General features: G+C 41.6%; 1 protein-coding gene across 3 annotated transcripts in view; it reads left to right on the top strand.

Moving 5' to 3' along the window:
• The first annotated feature begins 337 nt into the window (after nt 1–337).
• tfcp2 (transcription factor CP2) overlaps nt 338–23,344 on the top strand; it is a 142,998-nt gene continuing 119,991 nt past the window's right edge. For 2 of the 3 annotated variants that reach the window (XM_063037668.1, XM_063037666.1), the window contains exon 1: nt 1,537–1,905. In XM_063037668.1, coding sequence (XP_062893738.1) covers nt 1,784–1,905 — 122 coding nt within the window. In that variant the 5' untranslated portion in view covers nt 1,537–1,783. Of the gene's footprint in view, nt 462–901; nt 1,106–1,536; nt 1,906–23,344 lie in introns of those variants that run through there. The other variant, XM_063037667.1, reaches the window with a different exon arrangement.

The following is a 23,344-nucleotide window of genomic DNA, read 5'->3' as shown; positions in this document are numbered from 1 at the left end:
ATGAACATTGACTTCTCTAACTTCCACTAATGCCCCACCTCCCCCTCGTACCCCATCCGTTACTTATTTATATACACACATTCTTTCTCTCTCTCTCCTTTTTCTCCCTCTGACTATACCCCTTGCCCATCCTCTGTTTTTTTTCCCCCCTCCCCCTTTTCCTTCTCCCTGGGCCTCCTGTCCCATGATCCTCTCATATCCCTTTTGCCAATCCCCTGTCCAGCTCTTGGCTCCATCCCTCCCCCTCCTGTCTTCTCCTATCATTTTGGATTTCCCCCTCCCCCTCCCACTTTCAAATCTCTTACTAGCTCTTCCTTCAGTTAGTCCTGACGAAGGGTCTCGGCCGAAACGTCGACTGTACCTCTTCCTCGAGATTCTGCCTGGCCTGCTGCATTCACCAGCAACTTTGATGTGTGTTGCTTGAATTTCCAGCATCTGCAGAATTCCTGGTGTTTACTGAGGTGAGTAGAAATATTTTCTCTCTGGGGGTTGCGGAGGCAAGAGTATTAGATCATTTAAGGTGGAGATGGATTAAAGATGAGAGAATTGAGAGTGATGTGGAATTAAACAAAAGAGGATGAGCCCAACATAGATCAACTATGGTCATTCTGAAGGGCCGAGTGGCTTACTCTCGCTCCAATTTTCTTGTGTTCTTTATAGTCGCTGTTGTTCTATGGGAAAAATCTGTAGTCAATTTTCTGCACAAAAGATCCACAAACAGCCACAGGGTAAATTTGCTTTTATTCAAGGAATACGGAAAGGGATTTATATCCGCCAAAACAGATATCTATTTTTAAATCCTCAAGGCTGCACTCCAGCAGATAGTTTCATATTTACAAGTAACTATTGCTGATATAATAAAAGGTTAATATTTTTGAGATGATTTCTGTTTATCTTTCAGTGCTTTTCGTTCATTTGTTTTTACTTCCGCTTCGATTCCGAAACAAATATTTTTGACTCGGCGGCCAAGATTCTTCATCAATCATTTTCGGCATGTTACCATGCTAGTTCGTCAGCAAATGTACCACATAGCTCGTTGTTGCAGGCGTCCCTCTGCAAACTGGTCACACCGATGTAATATCACCAGCGTCTGGGGAACGTAGAGGTGAGAGTGGATGGAGGTTGCAATTTTTGAGCCCACCTACATGTAGGCTCACAGATGAGGAAAAGTCATTTGGGGGGAAATGCCAACAAAGGCAAAGGCAGTGGGAAACTGGTTCAAAGTAATGGAGAGGGGCAACACGAAGAGTTTGACAGCTTTTACTTGGTCTGAGTACTCAAAAATTGAACGAAATTACTGATTTAACACAACACAACCCCGCTCCGTTCCGAAGCGTCACGATACCTCGATAACGTTAACGTTTAGCCTTCAGGTTTGCGCTGATAGGTAGATTCTAGAATGACGTCAGACAAAAACAAAGACGCTAGGGCTTGATTGGGCAATAGGAATTAATTGGCAGCGAGTAGGCATCAATCAGGTCACAGAGTCTCTCTATAAGGTCCCAGCGGCGCCATCTTTGATGGTTAGGATCGAGCGCGACTGGGGCTGTGGAGGTATTCGAGTGTGGGACCTGGCCTTAACGGGACGGTTTCCGCGTGCACCACCTCTTGTGGATGGTTCTTCTATATATACATGTATATTATTTCCCCGTGCTTTATTTACTGTAAGGCAGTTTGTTTTCTCCCAGCTCCTCGTAGGAGTCAGTTGATCGCGCTGAGGGAAGCCTGTGACCATATTTATCACTCGGATTTACGGGCTGTTTTCCTTTATTGATCGGCGGAGATGGCCTGGGCGCTGAAGATGCCAATGCCGGATGAGGTTATCGAATCCGGCCTGGTGCAAGATTTCGACGCCAGTTTGTCTGGAATCGGCCAGGAGTTGGGGGCAGGAGCCTACAGTATGAGGTAATTTTGAAAGCTGGAATTTAAAATAACAAGTGTAACATCTGCTCTGTTGATGTTGTGAGCTGTTGTTTTCTATCATGGTCATTTGTTGATGTAGCAATTCATTGCCATGACTGCACCTGATAGTCAATGCATTGCAACTTCAAAACATGTCACCGACATTTTTGTCATGTTGATCTCTGCCTTGATTTAATAAGCGTTGAATATTTTTGTTCCTTCCCAAATCCTTCCACTCCAATATGTATTTTATAATGTGACTCATGCCGATTTTCTGCATTAAAGGTGTTTGTTATATGTCAGTTAACTTACTTTCTTGTGTAGTATTGGACTCACTGTTTCAGGCAACTACTACATTCGATTACTGGCCTGGACTGAATTAACTTATAATGGCCAGGGGTAATTGGTATTATTGGCAATAGAGGATTGGTGTTACTCCCATTTGCTGGGATAGAAAAGAAGTTTTGTCTTTGAACTGTATCTGATTGAGTGTCTATGATCCTCTTGAAAGTATTTTTCTTCTCTGTTTGAAATGGACAAACTTGTAAGACTATACCCCCTATTTTTAGATATGGTTATTAAGTGAAGCCTCTGTCAATCACCTTGCATGTTTCCATAGATTATTTCTTGTTCTTATGCACTCCAATGTGTGCAAGCTCAACCTTCAGCTGTTTTTTATAGGTCAGCCTCTTCATTCCAGAGAGCAACTTGCTTCAAAAACATGAAATCCATTTTTCAATATGGAGAGCAAAATTCTGCATAGTACTCCAGGTGCAGTGTCACCAGTGCCCTGTTTGTCAAAGTTGCATCAAAACCTCCCTATTCGCATACTGCATCTTGTAATAAAAGGCCACTCTTCACAATTACTTCCTGTACCATTGATGCTGCCTTCGCCCGCATCTTCTTCATTTGCTGACCATCTGTGCTTTTACCTCTTTTCTCTCTTCCTCCCTCCCCCCTCCCCCCTCCCCCCTCCCCCCTCCTGTCTGCTTTCTGCAGGGATCTCTTCCTCTGCAATTCACTTTTCCATTTGTCCCTCCTGGCACTTATCCCTGCAAGCAGCTAAAGTGCTACGCTGGCTCATTCACCTCCATTCAGGGCCTCAAACTGTCCTTCCAAGTGAGGCAATACTTCACCTGTGAATCTGCTAGGGTCGTCTATTGTGTCTAGTGCTCTCAATGTGGCCTCCTCTATGTTGGGGAGACTTGTTGTGAAATGGGGACCACTTCGTCGAGTATTCTGCTCCATCCGCCGAAAGTGGAACTTTGGTTAAAAAATTTCCCTTCCCCTCCCCTTTTCTATTCCCCACTCTGGCCTCTTACTTCTTCTCATCTGCGTATCACCTCTCACTGGGTCCCTTCTTACTTCCCTTTCTTTTATGGCCCACTCTCCTCTTCTATCAGATTCTTTCCTCTCCAGCCCTTCATCTTTCCCACCTTCGTGGCTTCAGTTATCCCCTCTAGCTGATCCTCCTTCCACTCCACCCACCTTCTTATTCTGGCATCTTCTCCCTTCGTTTCCAGTCCTGAAGAAGGGTCTAGACCCAAAACATTGACTGTTTATTCATTTCCATAGGTACTGCCTGATCCGCCGAGTTCCTCCGGCGTGTTACTTCCTGTACCTGTTTGCTCATTTATGTTTCATACTTAAAAAAAAAGCCCAGATCCCTTTTATACCATAGTTTTGTAGTTTAACTTTATTTAAATACAGTAATTTGCTTTTATTTTTCCTTCCAAAGGGAGTAACCTTACACTTTCTCCATCTGCCAATTTCTTCCCAGTTACTTTATCTATCCCGTTGTGGGCAATTTGGATCCTTGCAGTTTGCAAAGCGTCCTAATTTGTATCAGTGAATTTGGCTTATCGGTGACTTGGTTCCTTCATCCAAGTCATTAAAATAGATTGTTAAATAGTTGAAGCCCCAGCATTAATTCCTGTTGTAACTTGCTAGTTATTGATTTCCAGTCTGAAAATGACCCATTTATTCTGACTGTTTCCCTTGGCTTTGCCAATATATTATCCCCAACTCCACGTGCTCCTAACTTGTTCAATAACTGATTGCAACACCTTATCAAATGCTTTCTGAAAATCCAAAGGTATATCCACTGTGTCCTCTATTCATCCTATTTGTCACATCCCCAAAAAATTTCAGCAAGTTTGTCATGCATGATTTCTCTTTCAAAAAAACCCTGTTGATGTTCCTTGACTCTTGTTCTTCTTTTACCTGTTATGCCGGTGACATATAGGGCAGCAATGAAGGTCCTCCATCTCTGGCAGTGTCCACAGCTTCCTTCATGTCAGTAGCTTCCTTGTGGTTTACTGTCAGTCAGGTAAGTCCTGGATGGGGACTTAGGAATTGTCCCACAAAGATGTAGAAGGGTTCTTCATTGCTGCTTACTTAACAGTTTTGTTTGACCAGTCAGGGTTGCTAGCCCTGAGATGGACCCCTGAACCTGGAGGATCGGTGAACTACTCATAGACTGGCCATAATCTTTGGGCATGAGCAATCCTTCCAAGAGCCAAAGCATAAAGCCCTGACGTGGTTCTCCAAGTCATTGAGGCATGCAAGCCTTCAAACCACGACAAGGTTGTGGTCCTCTTGGAGGCCTTGACTCTTATGGCTTTCTAAATGTCCTGTGCTAACTCAATGGATTCCTGTGTTTTGTAACATAATTAGGCAAACTGGCCTGTAGTTTTTTTGTTTTCTCCCTCCTTTCTTGAATAGTGGTATTAAATTTGTGGTTTTACAATCTTTGTGGATGTAGCAGAAAATTGTTTTTAGAATACCACCAAGTCTTTTCTGCTACTTCCTTTAGGATCCTTGGCTGTAGGCTTGGGACCTATCAGCCTTTTAACCCTATTCATTTGCTTGGTATCTTTTTTAGTAATAAATTGTTTTAATTTCCTCCCTTTGTTTATCTATTTTTATTTGGATGTGTTTGGTGCCTTCTACAATAAAGACTGATCTAAGATAATTATTTAGGATTTCTGCCATATCTCTATGTTAATTTCTGTGTCGCATCCTTTAGCCACTGTTGTATACCTGTAGTAGGTTTGTTTGTTTTTATATTGCTAGTTTATTTTTATGCTTCATCTTTTTTTTAAAGTCATTAGACACTACACCAAGCTTAGATTGAATAGTTTTTAAATAGTGTCAGTTGTGTGTGCTTGTGTTGAAAAAGCAGTTAGTTTATCACTGATGGTTGGTGAGAAATGAGCATTAAGACAATTCAGAACTGTTTTGCTCACTGTGGTTTCAAGCATTCAGGCTTAGAGATGTCAGAAATAGCCAGGAGTGAAAATGAACCTATTTCACTACTTCAAGTTAGGAACTATGACAAATTTGGAGAGTATCGACAATCATCTGACTATTACAATAAAATTGAAGATTTGGAGGATGCAATCGTTGAAAGCATTGTAGCCATTATGTTCACTAGGTGTCAGCACTAATTTTGTTAATTTACAATCAATTAAAAGAATGGCAGCGTACACTGGATGAATTCCTCTGCCAATAATTATTGGGATCTAATACAGTTTTATAGAACATAGATTTGGCAGTGTTCCAATTTGTTCTGTATTTTAAATACAATATTTGTTACTCAGTTAAACGGTAGTTTGTCTTTTTTTATACTTATTTAACTAGTTCCATGAAATTTCAACTAATTAGGGTAGCCATTTCATTGGACCAAAATGTACTGGTCCTGATGTGTCCCAATTAACCAGAATCCACTGTTTTATAATATCAAGTGACAGTTGATGTTTTTGGTATGTGATTTGTAACTAAACAATGTTTTGAATAGCACTCAACGCCAGCACAGAGCAGGAGATGCAGCGTGAAATGGGCTACTTCTCACAAGCCTGCGACAACTTCGGTCTCACTATCAGCACCAAAAAGATCAAAGTTATGTACCAGCCTGCCCCAGGAAAGCCATACCAGGAGCCGCGCATCATGGTGAAGGGCCAGAACCTCCAGGCAGCCGACAACTTCACCTACCTGGGCAGCATACTCTCTCGCCAGTGAACATAGACGCTGAGGTCAACAACAGGATTGCCAAAGCCAGCGCCGCCTTTGGGAGACTCCGTGAGAACGTCTGGGAGCAGAGAGGACTCGGCCTTACCACCAAGCTGAAGGTCTACTGTGCAGTGGTCCTTACCACCCTCCTTTACGCCAGCAAGACCTGGACTGTCTACAGCAGACACGCCAAACAGCTCAACCATTTTCACCTGAGCTGTCTCCGCAGACTCCTCCACATCAGGTGGCAGGACAAAGTCCCTGACACGGAAATCCTGGAATGAGCTGGGCTCTGCAGCATCTACACCCTCCTGCTGAAAGCCCAAGCCAGGTGGGCTGGACATGTGGTCAGAATGCCAGACAGCCGATTGCCTAAGCAGCTGCTGTACGGAGAACTGTGTCAGGGCAAGCGCTCAGTCGGGGAGCAGAAGAAACGTTACAAAGACTGCCTGAAAGCATCCCTCAAAGGCCTGGGTGTTGACATCAACACGTGGGAGACGCTTGCCCTCGACCGTCCAGCTTGGCACAGCAAGATCACCACAGGAGCCCGTGCAGCTGAAGTCAGGCGCATCATCGAGGCGCAACGAAAGCGTGCTGTGCGCAAGGCCCGAGCAGCATCCCCTGCCACGACAGCACCCACCCACTTGTGTCCCACATGTGGGCAAGCCTTCAGGGCCCGGATTGGCCTCATCAGTCACCTCCGGACCCACAGCCACCAATCTCCCATTTGACTTTGAAGCCATGGTCATCTTCGACTACGAAGGACGAACAACAACAATTATGGAGAATGGATAAAAATTAAATTGTTCATTTGTCAGAATGGACAGCAGATGATTGAAGTTGTACAAAAGGAAGAAGTAACAATGGGGAATACGCTAAATAACTTGAATTCCAGTCACAGTAATACATATAGCAAACAAATAATTTAGTTTATGATGTGCTCCAGTCATGCACCGAATCCAGTGCATGACTGGTATTTTGATTTCTCTGGAGCTGTGATATTGTATAACTGAGAAACCAAGTTTGAAAGTGTCTGTTATTTTTTTAAAAAGTGAATGCCACAGTTTCTGTCTCAAACCAGTTCTGTCATCCAGATCATCTGATTATGTTGAGATCAACATGCTAATGGGGAGATCCATTTCACTGCTTGTGTTATTTAACTGAAATTATTTACTTCCTACTATTGTGTGCCGGGGTTTTGGAGCAAAGAGTGGAGGGAGGTCAGAAGTAGGAGAAAGGAGATAATTCTATTTACAGTTTCAAAGTGTACTACAACTAGATATTTGCAACAGCCGTGGTGAGCAAAATGTAACGTACAAGTTCTTTTCATTTGTATAGAAATATTTTAATTTTCACAAGTATCAAGTAAACGTTAATTTTTCCTTCAGGCTCCCCCCCCCCCCACCACTGCAAATGATGGTTAAGATTGTGTAATATTGATTATTTCTTGTCAAATAAGTGGAGGACAAATTGTTGTGTAAAGAGGCATATACATCTATCAAGTTGACAGTTACTATGTCGAAAATGTATTGCCCTAATTTTTCCTGGATCAAAAAAATTATCAATTTTTTAAAATGAAAAGCCAAATGTCCCGCGACATTTTACTGCCCGTTTGTTTAAGATCATTCACTTTTTGATAGTACAAGACCATTCTCATTTCTACTTTTCCTCTCTGCCCATATTAAATTGTTTGTGACAGGATTTAACATTGTAAATCTACATGTAATAATTGTAAAACTATAAATATTCTTTGTCACCATGATTTGTGGCAAAATTCCACTCTTGGCATACACTTTGTGGGGGAAATAATGCATCTGTAAGGCATAATTTTCCATCCACAGATTTTTAAGAAAACCGTTTACTTTGGTTTAAGATGAACTCTTCCTATGACTGAGGATTTGCAGGTGGTGTGGAAAATGGACAGAAATATCCAAGTGCACAAAAGAAGCTCTAACCAGGTCATGCAAAGAGCCTGGGAAATGGAATGGGATGGAAGTTTGTTCAAAAGAAGCCAGAGGTAGTTTGCCTTCTGATTTTTTTTTTGCCCCTTACTAAAAATGCTTTAACACTGTTCTTCTCCAGTGCTAGAAGCCCCTCACCTAGAGCACTTTGTTCCTGTGGGGGGAGGGAGAGAATAAATTATCATGGTTATTGGCTGCAGTTTTCACAGAAAAATAGGTGGAATCGTGCATACAAACCCTGAAAAGCCAGCAGAAGTTGATAATCTAATACAAAAGACAGAATTTAACTGAGTGACTGCATAATATTGGTTTTGTATATTTTGTGCAATTGTGGTTTGTAAAGTACCAAGTAATTTTTGACTAAGTGCAATAGATTGTATTGACAATTGGATAATGTGTGAGCAAAAGGTAGTAGGATAATTGTCTGGAAGTATCTATAAATGTTTGATCTTATGTGCTGCAAGTTGAAATGAGATTTTTTTTCTGTTTTTAATTTTGAAATCTGTTGTGAAAAGTTTTATTTTTCAATCAAGAGTTCAGCAGTCCTTTTCCAGAGAAAGTTGATGAAAGAACTTCTGGGGTGTGGGAGTGGGGAGAGGAAACAATCACATACCTTCTTGGTTATTATGTTTTCTGCATTACTAAGTGTCTTTCATTTATTCTTGAAACTGCAACCTGCTAGTTTGTTTGTGGCTTTATTGCAGACCTTTGAAATGCAGAAGCTGATTGGAGTGTGAAGTTGAGGTTGCAATCAGTTCAATAATTCAACTACTACACTGCAAAGTCTCTTCCAGGGATGCCTACCCTGAAGAAGTTCAAATTTTCCCTTCAGGAATTCAGTGAAACCCTCTCACTACTCCCCCCTCTGTGATTTCTGTTGCCCTCTGACTCTTCGATCATGTGTTCACTCAACCCGCTGCCATAGCTACATATATTTACTACTCCCCCTACCTTTTTGTTTTGACTTTGTTTTTTTCCCCCAGTCCTGATGAAGGGTCTCGGCCCAAAACGTTGACTACTTATTCTTTTTCATAAATGCTACGTGACCTGCTGAGTTCCTCCAGCATTTTGTGTGTACAGGTTTCCCCTGCCATCCGAAGGTAGAGCGTTCCTATGAAACGGTTCGTAAGCCTAAATGTCATGAAGCGAAGAAGCAATTACCATTTATTTATATGGGAAAATTTTGTGAGCGTTCGCAGACCCAAAAATAACCTACCAAATCATGCCAAATAACACACAAAACCTAAAATAACAGTAACATATAGTAAAAGCAGGAATGATATGATAAGTACACAACCTATATAAAGTAGAAATACTTTTCCACAATCATTACTGAACTGTTCTCCGTAGCGAAAATCTTACGCAAGTGCCATCAGCAGAAAATCTCACGCAAGCACTTTTGGCAAGAACACTCTCTCCAGTAACCTTTAAGCTATGAAGCTGCCAAATCATACCAAATAACACTTAAAAATACACAGCCTATATAAAGTAGAAATAATGTATGTACAGTGTAGTATTGCTTACCGGAATCGGGAAGATAGCTTGCCGAGCACACTAATGATGGTGTGTTAGACTGAGTCGTCGCAGGCTGGGTGGTGCAGTGACCCCCACCCTCCAGGCCGCTGAGCGATACATTGCCGCGAAGCATGCAGAAATGCAGCAGTAGCCGGGAGGTACACAGTATATCTTTAAGAAAAAAAAGCCGAAATAAACAAGCTAATTAATTAGGTGCCGCCCGACATGTAATTGTCGGCCCAGATCAGTGCCGATTTCCGATTACGTCGTCTCTGATCTGGGCAGATAATTATGTGTCAGCGGCACCTAATTAATTAGCATGTTTATTTCGGCTTTTTTCTTAAAGATGTGCTGTGTGCCTCCTGGTTACCGTTGCATTCTCCACGAATCGGTATCTGTCCGTGGCCTGGGGGTTGGGGTGGTGGGACACTGGGATGTCATCTCGTCGTCTGTTTCCATTAGAGCAGGCAGCTCATCTTCACCTATGACTGCCCGCCTTGATGTCGAAGGTTGAGGATCGTCGTCTGCTGTGGCTGATGTGGAAGGCTTGCTTGACTGCTGAGCCTCACACATTTTTCTATCACACAGTTCTTTAATAAGGACTCAAACCATCCTGCAAATATCTCCTAAACCGATATACCCTTTCAAAATTAAAGTTGTACTTTATCATTACTCATTTGGTTTCGATTGTTTTCTTCCAATTGCATCAGCTCTTCATCTGTCAGTTCTTGGTGATGGGATGCCAAAGCCTCTTCAATATCATGTTCATCAGCTTCCACAAGCCAAACTCACGTTGTCCTTACTTCGTTTACCACGATCAAAACGCTTAATTATGTCTAGTTTTACACTAAGTGTAACACCCTTACGAGCTCTTTCAGGCTTTTCCGACACCATAGAACTCATCTTGCAAACGGCTGCTCACAGGCATGTGTTAAAGCAAAGCAGTTCCGAATCCGGGGGAGAGCGGCTGCTCGGGGCACGCACTGCCTTTTATTGCGCGCTGGATTTTTTTTTCATAACAGTGAAAACACCTTCTGAAAGCGAAAACGGTACTAATGTAGGTCTTTTGTAACAGTGAGGTTTCGTAAAGCGAACGTTCGAAAAGCAGTATTACTTTGATTTTGAGCATCTGCAGATTTTCCCTTGTTAATAATCTTGTTAAATGGCAGAGAAAATCTTGCAGCCAAGTGGCCTACTGCTACTTAATTGGATGTTTGCATGAAAAGTGTAATTTTGTATGATGACACTTGACTGGGGATGGTTTGCAATGACATTTGTGAAGTAGAGGAATATGCTTTCAACATTTTTTTCTGAAATTTCTTCTGAGCTGGGGAGTGTTCTGTGATTGCAAAATGTATGGAATTGCTATATCATTATTGCATTACACACATGAGTAATCTGCTGTGGGGCGTCTTTTCCCATCTTATTGTGTTAGAAGGGACTCAGCAGGTTGGGCTGCGTTTACAAAAAGAAATGTCTGGTTAACATTGAGTTGAGACCCTTCATCTTGGCTAATATGGGACTTTTATACTGCTAATGAGGGGACCCCAATGATCGATCTGCATTCCTGACCTGGGGGAAAATTGCCAGTATTCTAGGTGCCAATAGAATGCTGAGGCTCTATCTGTTCTGTGTGTATACAATTCCATTCAGTATTTTGAAGAGCTGTAGAGCCAAATGGATAATATGGTTGTTAACTTCCAATCTAGTCAGCTGCATTCAGTGTTCAACTAGACAACGGGGTGACCCGTTTGGGCACCCTTTGAGAGAAGGGTAGTGCAGTCTGATGTGACCAGAATGAACATTAAATTTTCCTGAATGCTATTGGTATCGCTTTGCTTTGGAAGCTGAAGTAGAAAACCTCAGTTCATTAAAGAAGAATGACGCGTAGCAAAGCAAATATAGCTGCTCAGCATTTAACGAAAGACACTTTTGATGGCATTATTTCTGGTTTATCTGCCACCCTTGTGTCTCTTGTTGTCATTCTGGAGACATGCAGCCTTTTCATCCCTCGTCTCTTCAGCTCTTGTGCTGTTTGTTGTTTGTCTCTGATCCTGGAGACGTGCATGCCTCTCCTCCTCTGTGTCTTCTTCTCTCACCTTTTCTTGTCCTGACTCTTTGATCCTGGAGTCATGCAGCCCTGGCCTCATCTAATTCTTGTTCTTTCTCTCTCCTTGCCGTTTCCCGACGACGTTTGGCATCATCTCTTGACCATAATGTCCCCCTTCCCTTTCCATGCGGCATAATTAGGCTGACCACTTTTTTTTTACCCTAATGCTAGATAGAAGATACGAAGCAGTAACCCCAAAGGATGCTGATTCATCTTGATGATGTGGTTGGCGCTCTCCTAGATGGACGTGATATAGTCACCGCTGTCCTTTGACTGCAGCAAAGGGTTTTATGGGTGTTTCAAAGTACGTCATTACAATAAGATTTAATTATCTTTTATTGATGGGTGGCAGTTAGATCTGTCCCAATCCTGCACATGCTGATGGTGATTAGCAGAATGTGAGCCCTCGAAATAGAGCTGCCCTGCCCTTTTGCTCCGGTAGGTGTCACTGCTGAGACTGGCCGTGCGCATGCGTCGGGCTGACACGTCCCGATTTCCATGATGGCCGATCGGGTCTCGGGTTAAAATGGAGCCTGTTTATTTTGGCGAATGAGCAATTTTATACGAATATATAACCCTGAACTTTGCCTGCATTCTGCAAGTTAGCACATTTTAATTCGATTTAGCCAAAAAAGAGTGCCGCTGTAATGCACTGTTTGCGCTAGTTGGAGATCACAAGCCGACAGTCAGAGCATGAGAGTTTTAGTAGTATATAGATGTGGCTGCCTCCTCAGAATCTGAATCAGGTGTAATATGTTGTGAAACTTGTCCTCGCGGCAGCACTATAATGCAGTACATAATAGAGGAAAAAAAAACTGAATTACAGTAAATATATATTAAATAGTTAAGTTAAAAGAAGTCGTGCAAAAAAAACAAATTTTAAAAAAAAGCATGAGGTTGTGTTCATGGGTTCAATGTCTCTTCAGAAATCAGATGGCAAAGGGGAAGAAGCTGTTCCGGAATTGTTGAGTGTGCACCTTCAGGCTCCTGTACCTCCTTGGTAATGGTAGCAATGAGACAGGGCATGCCCTGGGTATTGGGGGTCCTTAATGATGGATGCTACCTTTTTGAGGCATCGGTCCTTGAAGATGTCCTGGATACTACGGAGGCCAGTGCCTGTGCTGGAGCTGAATAAGTTTGCAACTTTGCAGCTTATTTTGATCTTGTGCAGTAAAACCAGACGGTGATGCAGCCGCGTAGAATGCTCTCTACACAGTACATCTGTAGAAATTTGCGAGCATCTTTGGTGATATACCATATCTCCTCAAACTCCTAATGGAATATAGCTGCTGTCGTGCCTTCTTTGTATTGAATTGAATTGACCATTACTTACATCCTTCATGTACATGAGTAAAAATTTTTACGTTATGTCTCTGTCTGAATGTGCACTTTATATAATAACCAGTATGTACAACAGGACAGTCAATATAACATAGAAATACAGTTGTGTCAGCATGAATTAATCAGTCTGATGGCCTGGTGGAGGAAGCCTGTTGGTCCTGGCTTTTATGCTGTACTACCGTTCACCGGATGGTAGCAGCTGGAACAGTTTGTGGTTGGGGTGATCCTTCAGGCCCTTTTTACACACCTGTCTTTGTAAATGTCCTGAATCATGGGAAGTTCACATCTACAGATGTGCTGGGCTGTCTGCACCACTCTCTGCATTTTCCTGTGATTCAGGGAGGTATGGGTCCCCAATGATCCTTTGGGCCCTTTCTTTCACACCTGCCTTTATAAGCGTCCTGAATAGTGGGAAGTTCACAACTACAGATGCACTGGGCTCTCTGCAGATTCCACGATTGAGGGAAGTACAGTTCCCATACCAAGAAGTGATGCAGCCAGTCAGGATGCTCTTAATTGTGCCCCTAGAAAGTTCTTAGGATTTGGGGGCCCATACCAACTTCCTCAACCGTCTGAGGTGAAAGAGGCACTGTTGTGCTTTTTTCACCACACAGCTGGTATGTGCAGATCATGTGAGATCCTCGACGATGTTTATGCCGAGGAATTTAAAGCTGTTCATCCTCTCAACCCCAGATCCATTAATATCAATAGGGATTAGCCTGTCTCCATTCCTCCTGTAGTCCACAACCAGCTCCTTTGTTTTTGTGACATTGAGGGAGAGGTTGTTTTCTTGACACCACTGTGTCAGGGTGATGACTTCTTCTCTGTAGGCTGCCTGATTATTATTTGAGATTAGGCCAATCAGTGTAGTGTCGTCAGCAAAATTAATTAGCAGATTGGAGCTGTGGGTGGCGGCACAGTCATGGGTATGCAGAGTAAAGGAGGGTGCTCCGGACACAGCCCGGAGGGGCACCTGTGATGAGGATCAGGGGGACAGAGGTGAGGGAGCCCACTCTTACCACCGGCTGGCAATCTGACAGGAAGTCCAGGATCCAGTTGCACAAGGCAGGGTGAAGGCTGAGGTCTTCTTGACGAACCTGGAGGGGAATTATGATGTTGAATGCTGAACTGTAGTCCCAGAACAGCATTCTCACATAAGCATCTCTCTCCTCCAGATGTGTAAGGACGGTGTGTAGAGCTGTGGCTATTGCATCACCTGTCGATTGGTTGTGTTGGTAGGCGAATTGTAGGGGGTCCAGTTTGGGTGGTAGCATGCTGCAGACGTAGTCCTTGACCAGCTTCTCAAAGCATTTGCTTATTATTGAGGTGAGTGTGACAGGATGCCAGTCATTCAGGCATGTTACCTTGGTCTTTTTTGGTACAGGGACAATGGTGGATAATTTGAAGCAGGAGGGCGCTCTACACTGGGGGGGGGGGGGGGAGAGAGAGAGAGTTTAAAAATGTCTGTAAACACACCTGCCAGTTGTGCTGCGGACACTGAGTACCCGCCCTGGGATGCTGTCTGGTCCTGCAGCTTTGCGACATCCACTCGTTGGAAACACCTGTGTACTTCAGCCTCCGAGATGACCAATCTGCCAGTTGCATCAGGGGCAGTATTGGCAACATTGAATCAAGCATTTTTGTATATATAAAAACAATTAGCTCATCTGGGATAGAAGCAGTTTTGAAATCTGCGATGGTGTGCAGACCTTGCCATAAGCTGCATGTGTTGTTGGTGGAGAGTTGAGTGTGAATCTTGTCCATGTATTGTTGTTTCACTGCCTTGATGACTTTATGCAGATCGTAGCTACATTTCTTGAGTTCCTGTTGTTCACCGGCAACATAAGTTCTGTGTCGCGTGGTAAATGCTGCTTGCACGGAACTGTTGATCCAGGGTTTCTGGTTTGGATGGACCCTGATCGATTTCTGGGGCACAACATCCTCGATGCACTTCTAGATGAAACTCCTGACCCCTTCCGTGAACTTGGAGACAACCTCGTCATGGAAGACATTCTAGCTGTAGCTGCATCGATATGTTGTGCCCAGGATAGATCCTCAGAAATTGACATCCAGGAGCTTGAAATTGCTCACTCTTTTCACTTCTGATCCCCCTGTGTTCCCTTGTCTTGCTCTTTCTAAAGTCCACAGTCAATTCTTTTGGTCTTGCTGATGTTGAGCTCAAGGTTGTTGCTGCAACACCTCTCAACCAGCTGATATATCTCACTTCTGTACGCCCTCCTGTCACCATCTGAAATTTTGTGTCGTCAGCAAATCCTTAGATGGCATTTGAGCTGTGCTTAGCTACGCAGTCAAGTGTAGAGAAAGTCAGCATCTTGTCATGGGTACTGGTATTTTGCAGATGATCCAAAACCATGTGAAGAGCCAATGACATTACATCTGCTATAGACCTATTGTGGTGATAGACAAATTGCAGTGGTTACAGGTCCTTCTTGAAACAGGAGTTAATTTTAGACATGACCTCTCAAAAGACTTCGCTGTAGATGTGAGTGCTACTGGGTGCTGGTTGTTAAGGCAGCCCACCCTGCTCTTGGGCACTGGTATGATTGTTGCCCTTTTTGAAGCAGGTGGGAACTTCTGACTGGAGCAAAGAGAGATTGAAGATGTCATTAAATACACCTGCCAACTGGTTGGCAGAATTTCAGAGCCCTACCAGGTACTCCTGTTGCCTTGCGAATGTTCACCCTCTTGAAAGACAGATCACAGGGTCACCGGGTGCTGCAGGGATCCTCATAGCTATTATTTTATTCTCACTTTCAATGCTAAAGGCATTGAGCTCATCTGGGAGTGAAGCATCACTGCCACTTACAATGTTAGGTTTTGCTTTGTAGGAAGAAATGGCTTGCAAATTTTGCCAGAATTGATGTGCATCCGATTCCGTCTCCAACCTCTGTTCAGGATTGTTCCTTTGCTCTTGAGATGATCCTCTGTAAGTTATACCTTGGTTTTCTTGTGCTGTCCTGGGTTGCCATTCTTGAATGTCATAGATCTAGCCCTCAGCAGACTATGAACCACCTGGTTCATTCACAGCTCCTGATTCAGGTATGTATAGTACGTTCTCATAGGCAAACACTCATCTGCATATGTTTTAGTGAAGCCTGTGACAACTGTGACATACTCATTCAGACTCTAAGATGATTTTCCAAATACAGTCCAGTCCACCGATTCATTGGAGAAACCAAATGCAGATAGGCGATCACTTTGCTGAAAACCTGCATTCAATTCTCAGGGGTGAACTTCAGCTTCCTCTTGACTGCGATTTTAATTCCTCTTCTCGATATCATTATGACATTTTCTGTATGAGGCCTCTAAATAGTTAGTCAATCCCCATTTAAATTTTGAGGGACGGCATCTCATCTTTTATCTGACTATATCGGAGCTTTCTGGATTCTACTTTAGGTAACTTGCTCTTTCTTTCTGTTTTCATAATTTTATGTCACTGTTAGCTATTCTGTAACTTAGTATTGGTTTATTATTGTCACATGTACCAAGAGACAGTAAAAACCTTTCTTGCATACTGTTTCCACAGATCAAATCATTACACAGTACATTGAGCTATGAATGAGGTCCCTGTCGGTCAGTCGACCATGGATATTGTGTCCTAGCTGTCTAGATATGCAAGCGTGAGAGACCTTGGGATATGGAGAGCAAGCTGTTGCCCATGTAGGAAGCTCCCCCTCTCCACACATCTGATGAACCCAAAGGGACAGCAGAGACCAATTCAGTTTGGCACTAGTAGCATCACAGGAGTTGCCAGTTAGCATTGGACTCAACTTGGGACTGCCTTGAGGACTCCAGCTTCAAATTTTTCCCTCAAGGTTTACTACCTAAGCCTTGCCCATGAGTGAGAGTAGCTACAAGCCAGCAGAGGTTTGAGAGTTTTCCTTCTAGATGAGCTGTGAACTACGGCTGATGAGGCCCATCTGCCTGAAGCGACTGGTTTTAAGGGACCAATAGCCCCTTTTTGTCAGTTGAAATGGTTCTGCAGGCCTTAGTAGCTAAGCCACACATGAAGCCCAAGAGTTGGACTTGGTTGTTGGGGTCTGTTTGAGACCCATGCCATTGTCCCCACGACCACCCTTGGATATAACAACCTCAAGGAACCAAGAACAAGGTAAAACCATAATGCAGAATGGTGTAAAAGCAACTGAAAGTAAACAAAGTGCGAGATCATAAGCAAAGTAGATTGAGGCAGAGTCCATCCTATCGTTCAAAAATCTGATAACAGAATATAATAGAATCTTATAACAGATAATAGAAGCTATTCTTGAGCCTGGTGGTACGTGCTTTCAGGCTTTTCTACTGTCTGATGGAAGAAGAGAGAATGAGGGAAAAAGATTACTTCAGAGAGCATGCATGTTCTTCACTTCTAATGCGATAACATTATCTTAGCTAAATTTTCCAGTGAAAAATGGCAAATTTAATGCAAGATTTGACTTTGAACAATATAAAGCTATAATCCTGTGCCTTTAAAGGAGCAGTGGTAGTGGAAATTTCTCGATTGTTTCTTAAAAAATTAAAATTTGTTTTTCATTTTATGTTGTAAACTTGGCTAATAAAGGTGCTTGTGTGTTACTCCAGGAAAACCTTGTGGCTTTTGAGTCATTACTGAGTTTTTAGCATGCAAAGCTTTCAATTGTAGCATGCCCAGGAGCAACAGAGATCAACAATTATGCTTGTGAGCAGCCTTGTGATTTTTAGTCTTTGCCTTTATCTTACTACCTACCTGAGGACTCAAGGACATTACCATTACTGAAATGCTTGTTAGCATTTGATCTCAATTTCAGAGTGGGGAAAATGCACAGCTGTCATAGCTTAGGCTATAAATCAAATTTGTTTAACCTTAAACAGTTTAATGATTAGTACTCCTGATAAAACATTGTTTATTGCACAGACACTACTTCAGTCACCTTTGCCATAAAATTGATCCTTAAAACGAAAATCCTTGATCTGTACATGCTGTAACACTGCCACCTGCTTTATTTGCTAACTTCAGTCTGTCTGGCTGTTGAATGAGTTTGTTGGCCAAAATTATAAAATTCAAAATTCTTTTGGATTTGCTGGGAATTATCTGTTTGTTCAGTCATGAAAATCAAACTGAATAGTAAGATGTCAAGAGTTGTTTCTTGATAGTAATGCATCTGGAATAACCTTTTATTTTGCAATCTGGATGTTATATCTATTCTTTGTGCTTAGTCACTTAGTAGTACCTGTAATCATACAGTTCCCAGTAATCCTACAGTCACCAGCGATGATTCAGTGGTTCCATTTAATATCAGAGAATGTATACTGTATGCAACCTGAAATTCTTACTCTTTGCAGACATCCACAAAACAGAAGAAAGCCCCAAAGAATGAATGACAGAAAAACAGAACCCCAAAGACCCCCAACCTCTTCCCCCACACAAGCTGCAGTGGAGCATCAACACTCTCCCCATTTGTTCCAACAAGAAGCATCAGCACCCACCTAGCAAGCCCACAAAAAGAGATTATGATCTGCAGTCCAACATAAACTACTGTTCAACTGACAATTTGATGTGCCACAGGCTCTCTCACTAACAAGGGACAGAGAAGTGCCACCCTTTCCACAGGAAGAGGCAGACCAACAAATCGCTGTTTTGATGTTGCAATCTGAAGCAATGCTTATTCGAGCTCAGCAGTCTCGAGAATCGGCAGACTCTCCACCCTCACTACTAAGCGAGAAGGAGCGATCGCCCAAGTGCAGAGGCCTCTGACAGCCTATTGTGATGTTCTGTTCTCCATGACGTTCCAGTTGGCGACACTGGCAAGAAATTGAGTCGTTCGCAGGCCACCTGTGGCCACACCCCAAAGTCCCCTATATTCCAGGCCACTCCTGGAGATATACATATAGAGAATGTGATGGAGAGCGCTTAGTAACTGCACTCACCACACGCATACATATATGTGTATATCTCACGCTCACTCATGTCATTGTGCTGAGTTGGCACACTTCAATGTCTTCCACCCAGTGTATTATAATGGGTTAACTTTATGGTGCTTCCCTGCGATAACACTTTAGAATATTCCATTTCTTTATTAATGGAATGTGTAAATGATGTGTCAATGTTTGTATACTGTACTTATGGTAGATACTTCGGTTTTGTAATATGATTGTAACTACAAATGTTTGTACATTGTGGGGTGCATCATATTCTGGTTCATGTGCAGTCTTAAGCTAACTTTGTGGATAATTAATGGCATGTCCTGGTGCCTAAAAAAAAAAACAGGGTGCATCACTGTTGGTAGGTGAGAGAGGTCAAACTGTCAGGAGTTCACACTGGAATAATATAGAGCTATTTATTGTGCTTTCTAGTAGATGAATATTGGTTTTCTTGTTGCTATTTTTGCTAATTTTGTAAGTTTGATTTGATTTTTTTTTTCGATGCACCAAATAAACAGCCTTGCATGGAAGTGCTAAGTGACTCCAGCCATCTTAATTTTTCCTTGGGTCAAAGCTCATGTGTCATAACTTATGATGGCAGCAGTGGGATGGTCAGTTGGAAAGGATGAGTTCAACTTGGAGAAGAGAGAGTTTGTGGTCCTAAGTCAGGAAACCCCTGAGGCGAATAATGACACAGATGCATGGGAAACAGCGGAGAACTCTTGAGGAGGAAGAATTTCAGCCCAGAGCCAAACTCCCCAAACCCTCATTGGAAAAACTGTTCTGAGAGTTTTTGTCAACTTAGCGGAGGAGAGCTGATGCTTTCGAAGGAACTCCAAAGCCTGCAGAAGGGTCCCTTATCAAGGTGACAATATTGCAAACTGTCTCCTCAGGTTTGGGAGGATGACCCGGATATGGCCAGAAGAGGAGTGAGTAAAGCCCTCAAAGCCTGTGCTGTAATAGATGGAGAGAGGTCCAACAACTATCCTGACCTGAAGGAGGCACCTCTTTGACCTCTTGGCAGGAACTTATCCAATGTGTCCATTAAGCTTAAGGAAGTCTAAGCCACTGGCAGAACTGGCTACTGAGTTGGATGACCACAAGTATTTGATGAAAATGGAGGTGCTGGAGAAACTACCAGTTGACATAATTCTGGGGAGAGATTTGCCTGTGTTAAGTGAGTTACTTTCTTTTCTTTTTAAATCTTTTTATTGAGTAAGTATACAAAAAAGGTAAGCCATATAAACATTAATACAATGTTAAAGTATAATAAAATTCCAAAAGGTAACAATACCAAAAAGAAAATACTACAAACAATGTAATTTAAGCATAAGAAACCAAGATAACATAATAGTATACTAGATTTTATATATATCAATGGAAAAAAAGAAAAAAAAAACCCCCAAAAAAAACCCACCGTGCAACTAACTAAAAGCAAAGCAAAGCAATGGGCTAACTTGAAACCAAACAGAGTTAAACTTAAAATCACGTCCTCAATCCCGACCTCCATTAAAACAGTGAAAAAAAACAAGAAGGGTAAATATTACATTAAATGAAAATATCGAATAAAAGGTCCCCAAATCTGTTCAAATTTAAATGAAGAATCATAAAGGTTACTTCTAATTTTCTCCAGATTCAAACATAAAATCGTCTGAGAAAACCAAAAAAAGGTAGTTGGAGCATTAAGCTCTTTCCAATGTTGTAAAATACATCTTTTCGCCATTAAAGTAAGAAATGCAATCATTCTACGGGTTGAAGGGGAAAGATTACTAGAAATTTTAGGTAGTCCAAAGATAGCAGTAATAGGGTGAGGAGAGATATCTATATTTAATACCTTAGAAATAATATTGAAAATATCTCTCCAAAAAGTTTCCAAAGTAGGGCAAGACCAAAACATATGAGTTAAAGAGGCTATCTGCCCCGAACATCTATCACAGAAAGGATTAATATGCGAGTAAAAACGCGCTAACTTATCTTTGGACATATGTGCTCTATGCACCACTTTAAATTGAATTAGGGAATGTTTAGCACAAATAGAGGAAGTATTAACTAATTGTAAAATCTGCCCCCAATCATCCACAGAAATGGTAAGCCCCAATTCCTGTTCCCAATCTACCCTAATCTTATCAAATGGAGCTTTCCTGAGTTTCATAATAATATTATAAATCATAGCCGATGCACCTTTCTGACATGGATTAAGGTTAATTATCGAATCTAAAATATATATAGGAGGAAGCATTGGAAAGGAAGGAAGTATAGTACTTAGAAAATTTCTAACTTGTAAATATCTAAAAAAATGTATTCTTGATAGGTTATATTTATTAGATAATTGTTCAAAAGACATAAGGGAACCATCTAAAAATAAATCCAAAAACCGTAAAATACCCTTAGTCTTCCAAGTTTGAAAAGCGCGATCCGTAAAAGAGGGAGGAAAAAATATGTTACCTAAAATAGGAATCGCTAACCCGAATTGATTAAGATCAAAAAATTTTCTGAATTGAAACCAAATACGCAAAGCATATTTAACGATCGGGTTAGAGACCTGCTTAAGGCGTTTCGAATCAAAAGGAAGAGATGAACCTAAAATAGAACCAAGTGTATAACCCTGAACAGATTGTAATTCCAATGCTACCCATTTAGGAATAGATAGTATATCCCGGTCAAGTAACCAAAATTTCATATGTCGAATATTAATAGCCCAATAATAAAATCTAAAGTTAGGTAATGCTAAACCTCCATCTCTCTTAGCTTTCTGTAAATGTATTTTACCCAGTCTCGGATTCTTATTCTGCCAAATAAATGAAGAAATTTTAGAGTCGACTTTATCAAAAAAAGATTTAGGAACGAAAATTGGTAATGCCTGAAACACATATAAAAATTTTGGCAAAAAAAACATCTTAACTGCATTAATACGACCAATCAAAGTTAAATATAAAGGAAACCATTTAGATGAAAGTTGAGTAATATGGTCTATTAATGGTAAAAAGTTAGTCTTAAATAAATCTTTATGTTTACAAGTAATTTTAATCCCAAGATATGAAAGGTAATTATTAATCAATTTAAATGGAAATTTATAATATAAGGGAAGATGTTTATTAATCGGAAAAAGTTCACTCTTACTAAGATTTAATTTATAACCTGAGAAAAGACCAAATTGTGCTAATAACTCTAAAACAGCAGGAATAGATCTCTCAGGATTAGAAATATATAAAAGTAAATCATCAGCATAGAGTGATAATTTATGGGACTTTAATCCCCGAGTTATCCCAGTAATATTTGAAGATTCTCGAATAGCAATTGCAAGAGGTTCTAATGCAATATCAAATAATAGGGGACTAAGAGGACAGCCTTGTCGAGTACCACGAAAGAGAGGAAAAAAAGGTGAGTTTAAAGAGTTAGTACGAACCGAGGCTACAGGGGAGTGATATAACAGTTTAATCCAGGATATAAATTTCAGGCTAAAATTAAACATTTCAAGCACCTTAAATAAATAAGGCCATTCTACTCTATCAAAAGCTTTCTCGGCATCTAAAGAAATAACACACTCAGGAACATTTTGTGAGGGAGTATAAACGATATTTAACAATGTACGAATATTATAAAAAGAGTAACGACCTTTAATAAAACCCGTTTGGTCTTCCGAAATAATAGAAGGAAGTACTTTTTCTAGTCTATTTGCTAATAACTTAGAAAAAACTTTAGAATCAACATTTAATAAAGATATTGGTCTATAAGATGCACATTGAGCAGGGTCTTTATCCTTCTTTAGTATTAAAGAAATTGATGCTCTATTAAAAGATTCCGGAAGTTTACCAAGTTTCAAAGAAGCCTCAAAAACCTTATAGAGCCAAGGAATCAATAAAGAAGCAAAAAGTGAGTTACTGAGGAAGGAAAACAGCCAGTCGCTTCCATCTGTTAATCCAGGAGTACGTGGTGTTGTTTCATATGTTGGCATGACTCATGCTAAAGCCAAAGCAATGGCCAAGTTACAGAATCTGCCTCAATTGAATGCTAGTCTGTGCAAGGGAGGAATCAAAAGGCCTAGAAAGTCATGCTGGCAATGGTGCTGTGGGAAATATGCTGGTTCTCCTGCTTCTGTTGATGTTTGTACACATGAAATATCCATTGATAATGTCTCAGAAGGGAGTGTGGAGGCCTGGAAGAGTGCCGGGAAGATTGGCAGCCATCGAGATGGGAGAGGTCAATCAGTGGAGCTGTAGAGGGTGTTTGCTGATTTCCCCCCCCGCCCCCCCCACTGCTGTTCCAGCAGAGACCAGGGCTGAAAAAGATCCTAAAGTATTCCAACAGGATCAGACTTGACCAGGGTTCAGTACACCAACATTGTTACAGAGTGCCAGAGCGAATTGTGGGAACCCTGAAGATGAGATTTGAGCCTTTAAATAGTGAGTGGAGCAGTCCTATCATTATCGTCCACAGGAAGGATGGCATCCTAGGGGTATGCATTGATTTTTTTAATTTGAATTTTATTCTATACCCCACATTGATGACCTACTTGAAAGGATTGGATATGCAAACCACATTGCTGTACTGGTCCTTTGCAAAGGCTACTGGCTGGTTCCCCTGG

Source organism: Mobula hypostoma, chromosome X1, assembly GCF_963921235.1.
Source record: "Mobula hypostoma chromosome X1, sMobHyp1.1, whole genome shotgun sequence".
Classification (NCBI taxonomy): domain Eukaryota; kingdom Metazoa; phylum Chordata; class Chondrichthyes; order Myliobatiformes; family Myliobatidae; genus Mobula; species Mobula hypostoma.
This window is presented reverse-complemented; position numbering and strand designations above follow the sequence as displayed.